The 14831-nt window shown below is 41.7% G+C and overlaps 1 protein-coding gene across 5 annotated transcripts in view; it reads left to right on the forward strand.

Annotated features, from left to right (window-relative positions):
• The window catches only part of HERC4 (HECT and RLD domain containing E3 ubiquitin protein ligase 4), a 53596-nt gene that overhangs the window by 20734 nt on the left and 18031 nt on the right, over positions 1–14831 (forward strand). For 4 of the 5 annotated variants that reach the window (XM_015423232.1, XM_015423255.1, XM_015423240.1 and 1 more), the window contains 10 exons: positions 1225–1355; positions 3950–4110; positions 4542–4618; positions 6161–6282; positions 6911–6970; positions 7053–7164; positions 7698–7887; positions 9021–9193; positions 9987–10106; positions 13588–13686. In XM_015423232.1, the coding sequence (XP_015278718.1) occupies positions 1225–1355; positions 3950–4110; positions 4542–4618; positions 6161–6282; positions 6911–6970; positions 7053–7164; positions 7698–7887; positions 9021–9193; positions 9987–10106; positions 13588–13686 (1245 nt within the window). The remainder of the gene's footprint in view (positions 1–1224; positions 1356–3949; positions 4111–4541; positions 4619–6160; positions 6283–6910; positions 6971–7052; positions 7165–7697; positions 7888–9020; positions 9194–9986; positions 10107–13587; positions 13687–14831) is intronic. The other variant, XM_015423262.1, reaches the window with a different exon arrangement.

A 14831-nucleotide genomic window follows, 5' to 3' on the forward strand; every position in this document is an offset into this window, starting at 1 on the left:
TACTCTGTAATGGTGGGCTTGGGCTGTGAATTCTTCCCCCACTTTAGCCTTCCTGAGAAAGTACGGGTTGCGTGTTATATACTTAGCCACTTGTGTTCCCCCTTTTTTCCATTGCATACAAGTGGTCAGTACATGGGAGCTCAGTGGCAAGGGTTAGGGTTAGGGTTTTCTCCAAGTTGCACTCACATTAATTGGAAAATACCGTCGTGGCTGGCATATAATGATTAAATTAGTACTAACTTTTGGAGAAGGGGGAGACAGGAGAGCTCGTGCTTATATTGCTCCCAGGTGTCTTCTGTTAGAAAGATTAATTTTTTTTCATGCTCCAGTAACCCTACCAGTGGGTCCCTTAGTGATGGATATCCCTTTCTGGTTGTGCCAGAGCCTAAGGTTTACCTTTCCATGCTTATTAACTGTACGCTTGTGTAACAAGACATCTTTAAAGCGGCTCTTACTATATATGCTTTCGTTTAAATTCAGACTGAATATACAAATGTAAGTACATGTTTATTTGGTGTCTGTTTTGTATGAACAAATGTGACAGGGTTCCCTTGTTCTGTACAGAAGATGTAATTTGTATTATACAAACTTGGACTCCCTTTTCATTTCTGAAACTGCTTAGTGAGTTCCCTGGATAAATGATTTTTACAGCCTTCTGCAGTTCTTGAAGATACTCTTAAAATCTGGAAGTAAAAACAGCAGTCCTGTTACAGATCAGGCACAATGTCCACACACAGCTTTTTAAACCATTCATTTTCTCAGTCTGATACTACTAGTAATGTAGGACAACTTTTTTCTTTACTGTTGGACAATATGCTGTTTCTTTACCGTTGAACAATTCTCTATGGACCATGATTCTTTTTTTAAAAAGATGTAGACCTGATCTTAAATTTATCTGTTCAGATCCATATGGAAATCATATAAGCTGTTTCTATCCTTTTGTTGAACTTCAGTAAATGGGACTGTTGCCTTTCTCCATGAATGCTGTTATTTATCGCTTCTACCCTAAGCTGTGTCTGTTACACATGAGAAGGGGAGAAGACAGCTTAATATAAAGGACTATTGTAGTATCTGGTCTATAAAACTTAGTATCTTTGTGTGAGCAGTTAATTAGTGCAGGCATTTAGTCTCTCCCCCCCTCCCCCAAGTTGAAACTGACTGTTTGTGAATATGTGAAGTATTTTGCCTACATGTTGCTTTCTAGCCAACACTTTTTTTTTTAAGCAAGGAGGAGTGTTTACTTTTGGAGCTGGAGGCTATGGACAGTTGGGTCACAACTCTACTGGACATGACATAAACCCAAGGAAAGTATTTGAACTGATGGGGAGCACAGTTACACAAATCGCCTGTGGAAGGTAAAAGTTTGTCCTGGAGTGGGGCTGCAAAAAGTTATTCCATTAGTAATCCTTACCCGTTGCATGCCCTAGTGTGGTGATATGCTGTTAGGAAAAGTAGTACTGTGATTTAGATAGTTCTGGGTTTACAGGCCCCAAGGGCTAAGTTGATTGGGTTGACGCTAATGCAGTTCAAAAAACTGCCTAATTGGATTGGCAATAAGCTACCTAGGATGCATCTTTGAAAGCAGAAAGGCTTGTTTAAATAGACATGTTCTAGAGGCACAATAGCTTTCTGTATCTGGATTATTTTTCAGAAATCAGGGGCTGGATCTTAGGAACTGTGAGCCTCCCCCCTTTCCACAGCAGCTCCCCTGTGATTGTGTAAAGTTGATTTTGAACAGTGGGGGACCCTAAAGGGCATGAGGGGCCACAGTGAAGAGAAGGAGTTGGACAAAATGGCCCCCCTCTTCTGGTGGCTGGAGAAAGGTTTTTGCTCACATAAGAGCAAGAGGGGCAGTTTCACCCAGTTCCCCCTCTGCACTGCATCCCCCTGGGCTGTGTAGCATTGTGTCCACAAGGCTCTCTTGATCCTCACTCACTGGCTTTTTGGAGGTCACAGGGACCAGCTGTGGAAAAGGGAAAGTGGAGGGAAATCTGCCTTCAGTTTCCTTCTGTTTGCAATTAGGTGGTGATCTAATTAAGAGAGAGAGAAGTGGAAAGACGGGTAATGACCTTCCATCTGCAGCGTGGCTTCTTCTACAGCCCCTGCACCATTTTGGCAGTAGTTGTTCTGAGCAACTACTGCCAAGATGCTATGAAGGTAGTACTATTGCTGTTGTGCTATTCCGGGTGGAGGGAAGTCGGGGAAGCCAAGTAGTGCAATGTGGAATAAATTAGCACATAATGGAGGCGACAATACTGCAGATAATGGAGGCAGGTGGGTGCCAGGGGAGCGTGGCCTATGAGGTGGAGGCATTTGACTCTGGTCTGTTTCTCTGCATGGGGCTTGCTGAGGAAGGCATTTATTTATTTATTTAATTCGAATTATAACCTGCCCTCCCCGTATGACAGGCTCAGGGCAGGTTACATCAAAAACACAATATACACAATTAACACAATTAAAACACCAGTAAAATACCACAATGGCCTTTATCCGGTGCCGTTATCATTGACATTAAAATGGGGTATAAAATCAACCAGTAATAAAGTGTGAAAGTCTACAGGGCTGAGGAATGGCGATCCAGCAGACCGCGAGGCCATGTGACCTGACTGCTGGCACGATGTGACCTGGCATCATGTGACCTGGGGTGGCTGGGATGGCTCAGTGAGGCCTTCATCAAAGTGTGCAGTCTCGTGGTCTGCTGGCTGCGGGCTTGCTACTGGCAGTGGGGGAGGAGGGCAATGCTGCATGTCCCATCTCCCATGCTTCCTCCCCTTCTTGGCCAACCAGCTTCTGTTCTGTTGTCACCGGTTGCCCCAGGCTCCCAGGGGCAGGGAGAGACCGGGAGGGAGGTGTCTGGGAGGCAGGGCAAATTCAGGAGGAGGAGTCTCTCCCAGGGACCCCTTTGGCTGTGTGCTTGGTATAAACTGAGCTGAAAAATACCCCAAAAATACCTAATTAATTCTTTCCAGGTATTTTTTTCAGCCAGTCACCAAGTGGGAGACTGATTCGGCTATCCAAATATGGCCAACCCGAAAAATCCTGAAAGTTTTCAGGATTTTTCAGGACCACCAGATAGCCACAGTTAAAGGGCACTTAAAGGGCTCTCAGTCTCCTTAAATGCCTTCTGGGTGAACTTGCTGCTTGGAGAAGGTGTTTAAAGGTCTACTAAATTGGCTATCTGAAAATGGCTACCCCGAAAAATCCTGAAAGTTTTCGGGATTTTTCAGGATCAGCGGATTGCCATAGTTAAAGGACATTTAAAGGGCTCTCAGTCTCTTTAAATGCCTTCTGGGTGAACTTGCTGCTTGGAGAAGGTGTTTAAAGGGTCTGCAAGTCTTTTAAACACCTTCAGACTCTCGCCTTATAGTTGTGTGGCTTGGAGAAGGCATTTAAAGGGACCGTGATCCCTTTAAACACCTTTATTTCCTCCATTGGATGGGATGGGGGCACCTTCTTCTGGAGCCCATAGAATTGGACCCCCTGGTCCAGTGTTTTTGAAACTTGGGGGGTGGGGTTAGGTGAGGCACCAGCAGCTATGCTGCAAATTTGGTGCTTCTGCCTCAAAAACAGCCCCCCCGAGCCCCATACACCCCTGGATCAATTCTCCATTATAGCCAATGGAGACCATTGGTATAATAAGGCTGGAAAAAATCAGATTTCCCAAATATTTACCGAATCCAAATACCATAGCAGTACTGGGATTCAGGAATATCAGGGAATACTGATATTTTTGGGGTTCAATATACCTGAACCCGAAAAATGCCCTTTTCTTTTTTTTGCACACCCCTAGTGATGCTACTTCATTATCTTGGGGAGGAGTCTCAGGGGCCCACCTGAACTTATAATAGTAAATTAAGAATTCCATTTATGTTGTGTTTTGAATGGATCTCTGTGAGGTACCACAGCATCCTCAGACTGTTTTTGAATGTCTATTCTTTCCCTGCCCTAGGCAACACACATCTGCATTTGTTCCTTCAACTGGAAGAATTTATTCTTTTGGCCTTGGAGGGAATGGGCAATTAGGCACAGGATCAACCAGTAACAGGAAAAGCCCCTTCCCAGTAAAAGCAAATTGGCTCCCTTTTGGTGGCCAGATCCCACCAGATTCAGGTAACTGCATATGTATGTCAAGTATCCCATTTGCCTGTTATGCCAGTGAGTCATTCTTAAATGACGCACTACTGAGAGTCAGGGAATGAATTTAATCATCAGATTATATTGGCTGTATCTGTAATTTATCTTAAGTGTAATAAATAGCTGCTCCTCTTTAAAGTGTCTCCTTTATGAGGAGAATCTAGTTTCTTGTTGAATGCATTCACCTCTATAATTGTGCCAAATAGTAATTGCAGATGTAACTCCAAACATACGGTTTCTGATTTTGGTGGTAAATGCTGGCATACAGCCATTTTCTTAGGAGAGTTAGTGGATGATATTCTCCTTGCATTTTCCTCCCATTCATATCTCTGTAATTAAAGTATCAGTGCCATTGTAATAGTCTGTTCAATTTACTTGGTTATAATTGTATCTCATTTTAATTATAGATGGTGAACAGTATTATTGTGTAAAGAGGATTTTCTCTGGTGGAGATCAAAGCTTTTCACATTATTTTACTCCAGAGGTAATTCATCTACTTTTACAAATCGGTAAACTGGTTTCTGTGTTTAGTATGGTGTGTTGGGTTTTGTTTGATATCAGGCACCTCAACTTTACGTTAACATTGCTTTTCCTTTGCCTGATTGAAATACTGGTAAGCTATAGCCCTGGTCATATAATTTCACCTGTATTTATTTCTTACCTTATTGAACCTCATGAACCTCACTTGTATTTTTTTTTTTTTACCATATTAAACTTTGAGATCTTCAGTTGTTGAGATGCTTTAGAATTTCCTGGTAAATCATCTAATTGTGACTTAAAAGTTGAATATAAAAGCTTTGCTTTGTTGCTAGCTGACTGTGCATGTACTACACAGCATTTGAAGCTTGTAAGGTTTTTAGTTTGAATCATATGTCTCTGGTATGTTAGAAAATAGCAAGTGATACATTGTTTGAATTGTTCAGAAACACAGCGTTCAGCATTAGAAGAAAACAGTTGTTTCCTCCCATTAAATAACGAAACTTTGACAAGCCTTTATTGGCTTCCGTTATAACGAAATGGAGCTGCGGTGGCTCAAATGGTTAAGACGCTGAACTTCAGGCTGTGGAAGGTCAGTAGTTCAGCTGTTCAAGACCCGGGTGCCGCAAGACGGGGTGAGCTCCTGTCTCTAGTTCCAGCTCCTGCCAACCTAGCAGTTCGAAAGCAAGAAATTGCAAGTAGATAAATAGGTACCACTTCGGTGGGAAGGTAACAGCGTTCTGTGCGCCTTGGTGTTTAGTCACGCCGGCCACATGACCACGGAAACGTCTTTGGACAGCGCTGGCTCTTCGGCTTTGAAACGGAGATGAGCACCGCAACCCTAGAGTCGGACTCGACTGGCTTTTGAGCAAGGGAACCTTTACCTTTACCTAATAACGAAACAATCCTTTCTTGAGGTTACAAAAAGGTATAAACTGGGAGTACAAATTCATACAGACAAGATGCGTTCTGGACTGGTCAGTAGATCTGGGTGTCTGTGATGGTGTTGCCAGCTTGTGTGTATGCTGCATATGATCATGACTTAATGTACTGTAAAATGTGTTTGTTTTTTTACATCTGTCTATTAATTATGAAAGTTGGCCTTTAATTTCAGGGAATAAATGATAGAACGTGTCGTACTCTTGGGCTGCTGATGCAGATGAGCACCCAGCTCCACTGAATGTAATGGAAATTCGGGGTGGCCGGGCACATGCATGAAAGTTAATGAAAGCTTGGTCAGGACCATGTTGTACTCTGAATTCCTGTTAGCCTGAAAAAAGAGGGAACATTTACGTAAAAGAATGCAAGTTGAATCTCTGTATAAAGGATTTTATTTGAGTCTTGTCAGGTAATATCGTTCCTACATTTTTGTGGATACTGTTTATATGTAATATGTCCATAATCAAGAAGTGGAGAGCAAAGGCCAAGATGCCAAGTGACTGGAAGAATAAAACTCAAAAACATAAGGGGGTGATTTAAATATATTGGTGGTTATTAAAACACCTCCCCCCCCCAGTATTTATTGGTGTGTATCATTTGCCAAACGTAGGATTTGGTCCCAGCAGATGACTTCAGATATCCTAATCCTTCAAAGGAAATCTGGACTGTGAATGAAGCCTTCGTTCAGAGATTGCTGAGCTGTTCTGGAAGACTTCCTGCAGAGATAGCAAAGTGAGTTTCTATTCTGTGGCCAGTGGTGTAACCAGTGGTGTTTTCTTCTTTTTCTTTTACCTTTTCTGTTTTTTTATCAATATGGCTTAAGCATTTGAGTGAGTCCCAGTAGCCAGTACTGACTTCGAAGGACCACCAGTCTGACTCAGCGCGAAACAGCTTTGTGCATGTGTGTGGGGGGGGAGGGGCGGTGGCTCAGTGGGAGCCTATCTGCTTGGCATGCAGAATGTCCCAGGTTCAATTCCCAGCATTTCCCGTCTGATGGGAAAGATCTCTGCCTGAAACCTCGAAGAGCTGCTGCCAGTCTGAGTAGACGATACTGACTTTGATGGACCCAGGGTCTGATTCAGTAGAAGGCAGCTTCATGTGTTCAACTGGATTTTGGGTGGTCTGCCTTTTACAAGACTGAACAAGTTTAAATGTCGCCTACAATTTGCTCTTATTGTGTCTTTTGATTCTCCCATGAACCAAACTTAAGTTTTTACACTTTTGGATATAGGTTGTCTGTCCCATTTCATCTAATGGTACTACATTAGGCACAATTAGCCAATGAATAGAATGCCATCAGTAAGCTTTACAAACTATTTAAACATTGCATTAAACAGATATTTTCTTATTTTTTAAATAGTGAAATAGATGGAACGTTTTCCTCCACCAGTTGCCTGAATGGGAGCTTTTTAGCTATCAGGTGCGTAACTTTAAAATGGTAATATTAATTCCTACATAAGTGGACGAAAAGTTTGAAATATGGAATTTTTTTCCCTCTCTAGTAATGATGATCACTACAGAACTAGTGCCAGAGTCTCAGGAATTGATATGAATGCTGCTCGACTTCTTTTTCATAAACTTATACAACCAGCGTATCCACACATATCTCAACAGGTTGGTCCTGAAAGTTCTCCTTTGATTTAGTTCTGTTACATCCTAGATGCTGTATAATATTAACTTGTAGATCCTTTTTACTGTGAATTTGTAAACTTAGGCTTGTAATGCTATGTTTGTATTCTTTATTTTAAAGACACAATTATAGTAGTGGTTCTGATGTAGCGATGTAAGAAACGTTTGCTGCATTTTTATTATTTTTAGAGCTGAAATAAGTAAGTACACATGAATATGCTGTATAGGACAGAACAGAAATGAATGACCATAATTGCTAACTATTGTTGTTCTTGTAGGGTAGTTGTCAAGGTGGAAGGGCGGGATATAAATCAGATAATTAAATAAATAAACATTTGTTCTGAGGGATGATAAACTGAAGGTCTCTGGTGTGTTTTCTTTCATTATGAAAGCACTGCTGTGCAAATTCAGTTTATGTTCATGTTTTTGTTTATAATTAGTAATATGCATCTGTTTGTGTGTTTCTTGAAAGTGTTTTAAATGTAAAGCTAGACTTTTGCTTTGCACAACATTCCTAGGTGGCTGCTAGTTTGGAAAAGAACCTTATTCCTAAACTGACCAGTTCTTTGCCTGATGTTGAAGCCTTAAGGCTGTTTTTAACACTACCAGAATGCCCACTGATGAGTGATTCAAACAACTACATGACACTAGCAATTCCTTTTGCGGCAGCGATTATAAATCTAGAAAAAGCTCCATTGAAAGTACTTGGTAAGGTCTCTCTTTTTTTAAAAAACAGCCTTCAACTATGAATTTGCATATGTGGATCCTCAGTTTATTATGCTACTTGAAATGTTGCTGTCTTTGTACTTTGATATATCCGTATGAGAAATACTGCCACCCTATAAAAATAACCTCTGCTTGTAATTTTGGGCCCTGCTGGTTTTTAAACTTCGAACTGTTCAGTTATATTATTAATCATAAATTCAGCTCTCATTAGAAAAGAGTGCTCCTGAAATTTTCCCCATAAATGTTTGTTTGGATCTTTTCTCATATCACATAATTCTATGAATATATTTGAGAGAGCGCACCTCTCTTCCTTGAATTATTAAGCACCATCACCTCCCAAGGTGATCATTTGTCAGTCTAAATTAAGATTGTAATTCTCCTAAGGTGGTGTTTTAGTGGAAAATGCTGCAGCTGAAGAGGAATTCCCATTGCCTCCTGTGTAATAAAGGAACCGTCTGTAATCACACTCCTAAATTTAGAAATATGATTTTTTTTCTAGTTAGAAAGATCTTGAAAATTTACCATGTAGAATAGATTTTGAACTCCTTAACACGAATGCCAAAAGAGAGATTTCTGGGCCTAAATTTATTTATCCTGTTTTTGCAGCGAGTGGTAAGGTATATATCCTTCTGGGTGAGCTAGATTCTAGTTCTGTAGTACCTTAGGGACCAACAAGATTTCCCTTAGAGAACTTTAACACTTGGAAGTTTATACCCCCCCCCCCAAACCATGTGGGTCTCTAAGGTGCTGCTGGACCATAATCCAGCTCTTCTGCAGCCGACCAATGTGACTACCCCCTGAAAATACCTTCTAGCTGATTTAAACCAGATTTCTCTATGGAAGAGTAGCAGGACATGTAACTTCTGATCTTAAACCAAGTCTTATCTTGTCCTGATGAAACCAGGCAACTTTATAATATGGTATAAGAGTAGAGAAAGCAGAGCCTCCTTTAGTTGGTAAGTTGTGCATTAAGGAATATTTTACCTTGGATAGTACGGAACACCTGGTAAATCAATACAACAAATAATGTTAGTTACTTAAATGTCCAATTAAGTTGTGCAATGTTGTTGTCTGTATCTGCACATTACTCAACCCCCTCCCCCCTGTATTTACAGAAAACTGGTGGTCTTTACTGGAGGCTCCATTGTTTCTCAAAGTAGTGGAACTTTACAAGGATGTGGTGGTTCATCTTTTGAAACTGAATAAGATAGGCATTCCTCCTTCAGAGCAAAGAATCTTCACTAGCTGTTTACACACTGCCCTCAAAGTTTTGGAAATTTTGCATAGGGTATGTCTTTTATCACTATGTATCCATATTTAAGTCAGTAAGTATGTTTCTGCATTTACAAAATTGAATTTAAAGTTCTTCTGCAGTGCTTTCTGGCTGTGTGGACTGTTTGGGGTTTGGGCATTTGTGTTTTGAGCATGGAAAGGAGCGTTTCTTTGTGTTTCATTACTGGAAATGCAAATAGAATGTGAGACAGGATTTTAATTTTTTTTAAGCTATTTTAATAAGATAGCTGATTCTTTGCATATAATAGCATCAAGACATTAGCAAATAGGGCATTTACCCATGTTTTCACCCAAGCCACAGATTTATTTTGTGAAGAATTAGCTAGCTTCAGTAGTATTTTACTACAAGCAAAACTACAGAGGTCCCTTGAACGTCAACTCTAAACAGGCTTCAGTAGTTATTTTACTACAAGCAGAGGTCCCTTGAACGTCAACTCTAAACACCTTATAATGGAAGAAATAGGATACAGTTGTGTTTTTTTTTTAAAGAGTTGACTGCAGATACTTAAATCAAAGCTAGTGAGCTATTGTGCCTGGCTGCATGGAGAAAGACTGTTCTCATCATGGGCAGAGCTGTTACCACCTGCTTTGACCCCCACCCCCTCCATCCTGTGGATTAGTCTGTTGATGGCAGGTAGAGTTGTTGTTATGCAAGCTGTGTTTAAATATTTCTAGAATTTCATGTTTTTGTTGTGCAGTTTTTTACATTTTTTTGATGCTGTAAGCCACTTTGAATTCTTATTGAGTGCAGACAGGTGACTTAAAAGCAATTTTCTTTTTAAATCTAGGTAAATGAAAAGGGGGGACAAATCATACAGTATGATAAATTCTACATACATGAATTACAAGATTTGATAGACATAAGAAATGACTACTTCAGCTGGGTCCAGCAGCAGGCTTATGGCATGGTAGGTATTCCCATTTTTGTCTATACCGTCTGAAATGCATATCTCCATTTCTCCATGCTTTATGGATTGTCATTAATGTGCTAGAAGTATTCCATGTCATACTGAGAGTGGGTGAATCACCTGATTCATTGCTTCCCTGTATGTTACAGAAAGCTGTATGTTCTGGAGCACAGTTCTGACTAGGCCTTTTCCTTCACATAATGCATTTCTGCATCAAGGGATACTTTTTCTACTGTGGGAGCATCTGTCCCAGGAACCATTTTCCTGAGCAGTCTCCTTCATCCCCATTCTATTAATTTTTTACAAGTGTACCAGTTCCTAGCCGTAGAATGGGGCCTTAGTTTATGCAGAGTATTGCAGCCGAAAGTATTGGGAAGGAAATGGAGATAACTGTATTTGTATCTCCCACAAGAGGTTATATTATCCCAGGTTATAACTGGGAAGAAATGGGGCAAGAGTCTTTGCGCCTTTCACTACTGGGGATAATTGAATGACCAAACCAGGGAAATAGGGAAATGGTGTCTTCCAATCTGTTTGTGCATTTCTTCCTTTGCTGTGAAGTGCAGGATTGGGGAAATGTTGCATGAACCTCCATTCTGTTCCTGATCTCTCACCTGTTGCAATAGGGATAAAAAAAGTAATGTCTAAAGAGCCCTGGCATCTGCAGCTGAGCTGTTAGGTAGAAATGGCTGTGAGCCATTTCACTGTTCAGTTTCGCTTCCCCACCCCACTTCCCAGGTAATCCCCCCAGGGCCAGGAGAAAGGGGGAACTGAACTTGCCAGACTGGTTTGATTTGGGTGAGGGCCTTTTGGTTTGATTTGGGGGTTGGTTCGGGAGCTGTCCCAAACAAAACTGAACCTTTTTATAAAGGTTTGTGCCCATCCCTATAATACAAATATTAGTGACGAAAAAGTGAAAAACTCACTTTGAGTTTGGCTGGTAAAAGGTAGGATTTGTTTTTTCCTCCCCCAAGAAGGCACAAACCATTAAAAACAGAATACAACCTTAATTGTCTCTAACACTCACGTTAAACCCATGGGGTGAAAGAGTCACCATACCTTGCTGATGGTTAGAAAAGAGCTTCCCAGGGAACGGTTTGTGCTGCCTAGTACTTTAAGAAGTTGATTGCCTTAAATCTAAGGATATGAATCTGAAATGTTCGATCAAGATAATATTTTGTTACGCTAAATTTGTAAAACCCTGACCTGGATGGCTCAGGACATCCCGATCTTGTCAGTTCTGGGAAGCTAAGCAAGGTTGACCCTGGTTAGAGCTTAGATGGGCCATGGGAGGATTACCAGGGAACTCCAGGGATGCTACACAGAGGCAGGCAGTGGCAAAGCCACCTCTGAACGTCTCTTGCCTTGAAAGCCCCTACAGGGTTGACATAAGCCAGCTACAATTTGATAGTCCTTTCCACCACCTCCAAACTTGTAAAAGCATATCCTGTTGGTTACAGGCTGTAAAAATTTAGTCGCATCACTTTAGTAAGTTCCAATTTGAATCTTGGATATGATCCTTTTTGTTCCTTTGCCTCATATTTTAATTCTGTGATCCAAAGCTAAAAAACTGTGTGCTGAGAAATCCCACATGAACTTAGTTAAATTCTGAAGGTGAAAAATGCATCACAATATATTTATAAACGGAATGAAATGACACAGTGTGTTTCCTGAAAACGTGGTCGTTCATTACTAGGAAATGGTTATCTCAGTTTCTGCTATGTTTGCCCTTTACTGCCAAACACTATTGGAGATAACTGTTCAAGGTTATAACAGTTTATACTGAGGAGTAACATTGGGAATTGTTTATAAAACAATTTTTTTTTCAAACTCTTGTTAAACAAACAAAATAAAATGCAAATTTTCAAACGAATGCATCACTAGATCAAAGTGATCAAAACACACATGTCCTTATTCTTCAAACACTCCCCTCCCTTTTGGAATGAATTATTAAGGGCAAACTAGACATGCTCTTCCCCCCCCCCCCCCAAGTTGGGTCTGCCAGGGTCCCCTCAGCTGGTTTTCCCTGCAGCCACACAGCAGCTGCAGAGAATGACCAAAAAAGGAGAGTCAGACTGAGCTTGGAATGCCAGCATGGGGGGGTGAGGAGGAAGAGCTCCTGCCTTTTCCACCAGCGAGCTTCCTGTCCTGAAATGGTGCTGGGAGGGAGGGGGGACTTATCTCCCTATGTGGGAAAAAGGGCTGGGGGGGGTGAGTAGGAGCCTCCCCCTGCAGTGGTGTTCCAAGCCCAGATTGGCTGTCCTATATTCTTTAGCAGACGTTCCCCATAGCTCTGGTGTGGTTCCAGGGGGATATTCCCCGGACCTAGCTCTTTAAATAAGAACATGTTTGGCCCTAACTCAACGAGATACACAGATGCACCATTGCAAAGAGATGCCTGGGATCGGTTTTCATCAATCTGACTCACTCATTCAGTATCCGTGGCTCTTATAGAAGAACCTTCCTTTGCAATTACTTAAAACTATTCTTGAAGGATATTGATTTTATTTTTGGATCATCTATCTCAACAGCCGTTGGAGGTATCTGATGACTTGAAGTATAGCAAACAACACCTTAAAAACTAACAATTTTATTTGAGTAAGTTCATGGGGACTAGAACACAGTTTTTCAGATGTAGCAGAGTGCTGCTCACTAAGCAGGCCTCTTATGTGGGAACATGAAAAAAAACAGGATCAGTTTCTGTCAGAGCTCTCTCAGCCCCACCGACCTCACAGGGTGTCTGTTGTGGGGAGGGGAAGGGAAAGGAGTTTGTAAGCCGCTCTGAGACTCTTGAGTGAAGGGCGGGGTATAAATCCAATCTCCTCTTCTCCAGGAGAATGGTGACTCCATGCGTGTGGTAGCTTTGGATCTGGGTTTGAATGGGATCAGGGCATATGCTATTCCCAGGATCGCCTTAGGTGTGCGATAATCTCAGGTCTCTGCTCTCTGTGGAAGGGGTCCATGAGCTTACTTGTGCCTATTAAAAAGAGAAGTTCAGGCAAATAGTTTTTGAAGATATGGAGAGAGGCATATGCATGCAGCATTTAACTGTGCTTTTCCCTCTTAATTACTGCTGCCTTTTCTACACTGCTGTGGTAGGACATCAGCCATGCATTAAATGAGGTAAGGGGTTACCTGATCTTCACCCAAACAGTCCTCAGATCAGATGTTACATTTTTTACTTGTGTATAAGCCTTGGAACTAACGTGACAGTATATAATTTTGAAAGATATACTTGGTGCTACGTGTACTAAGTGAGCAGATCAGGTTTTAGACAGAATGCATTATCTGGCCATACAATGCCTTAAGAAATCTAAATATCATCAGAGTGGATCATACATTACAGATGTCAGTTTAAAATAAAGCCTCTGTACTGGCCAGTCTTTACTTAATCAGCAAAGTAGAGAGAAGGAATAGAATCTGTTTTAAGGAGACTTCTTACAAATATTGCTCACACTAGTTTTTTTTTTGTTCTTTCCAGCTCGCAGATATACCAGTTACAATTTGTACGTACCCCTTCGTGTTCGATGCACAGGCAAAGACAACACTATTGCAAACAGATGCATTCTTACAGATGCAGGTAAAGTAGTGTTTTGTTTCCATATTTTTAAAATGTTGTATGGAACAAAGCTGGGTTGATAGAATTTTATGTGTATGTTTCAACTTTCATAGTGGTGTTCTCTAGCATCTGCCACCATGATGCATCCTTCTTAAAATGCAAGCTGTGTTTCATAGGACAGAAACTGTGTACATAATCATATATGAAGAGCAGTGTAAGAGCTTCTTTTGCTCTGATTCCCCCCCCCCCCCCAAATCCCCAATTTTTTTCGTCCCCTCTTACCATACCTTATGGGACCATTGTAATCAATGGGGAATCTGTCTAGGGATATCCAAAGGTCTTGGGGGGGGCTGTTTTTTGAGGTAGAAGTACCAGAATTTCAGCATAGCTTCTGATGCCTCTCTTCAAAAGACACCCCCCCCCCAGTTTCAAAAAAATTGGGCCAGGGGGTCCAATTCTATAAGCGCCAAAGAAGGTGCCCCCATCCTCCATTGATTGGGGAGAAAACAGCAAAAAAAAAGGACTGATGTCAAAGCAGAAAGTCTCTGCAGTAAAAATTGAAGGTGGGGAGGAATTTTTCCAAGCCCAGCAGAACCTATATGGCCAGGGTCCGACCTACCTGAGGGACCGCCTTTCCCCACATATACCCCCAAGAGCACTTCGGTCGGGGACACAACACCGCCTGGTGATTCCAGGCCCCCGGGAGGCAAAGCTTGCTGCGACCAGGGCCAGATCCTTCTCAGTGGTGGCCCCCACCTGGTGGAACGAGCTCCCGGAGAAGATCAGGGCCCTGCGGGACCTTATGCAGTTCCACAGGGCCTGCAAGACGGAGCTCTTCCGCCAGGCTTTTATATAGGGGCCACCACTTCTACTACCACCACCACTGAAACAACAGGGTTGGGAGCAGTCCCCGGAAGAACTGCCATAAATTTGCATGGCACTGATGCTGCTGGACTGGCTTGGACCATTGACAGGACAGTTTCACCCTAAAGAAATGATCGATACCATCTTCAGAGACCATCTTGTTTGTATGGAGCACTTTATTTGTTTTGTTGTGATTTAATAGATCTTCAACGTGGTCTCTGTGCTTCACACCCATGGATCTAGTGCGCACGCGCTGGATCGATTGGCATTGTAGCAAGCTCTTTAATGGATTTTCGCACCCA

Source organism: Gekko japonicus, unplaced genomic scaffold (genome assembly GCF_001447785.1).
Source record: "Gekko japonicus isolate JY-2015 unplaced genomic scaffold, Gekko_japonicus_V1.1 scaffold1368, whole genome shotgun sequence".
Classification (NCBI taxonomy): Eukaryota; Metazoa; Chordata; class Lepidosauria; order Squamata; family Gekkonidae; genus Gekko; species Gekko japonicus.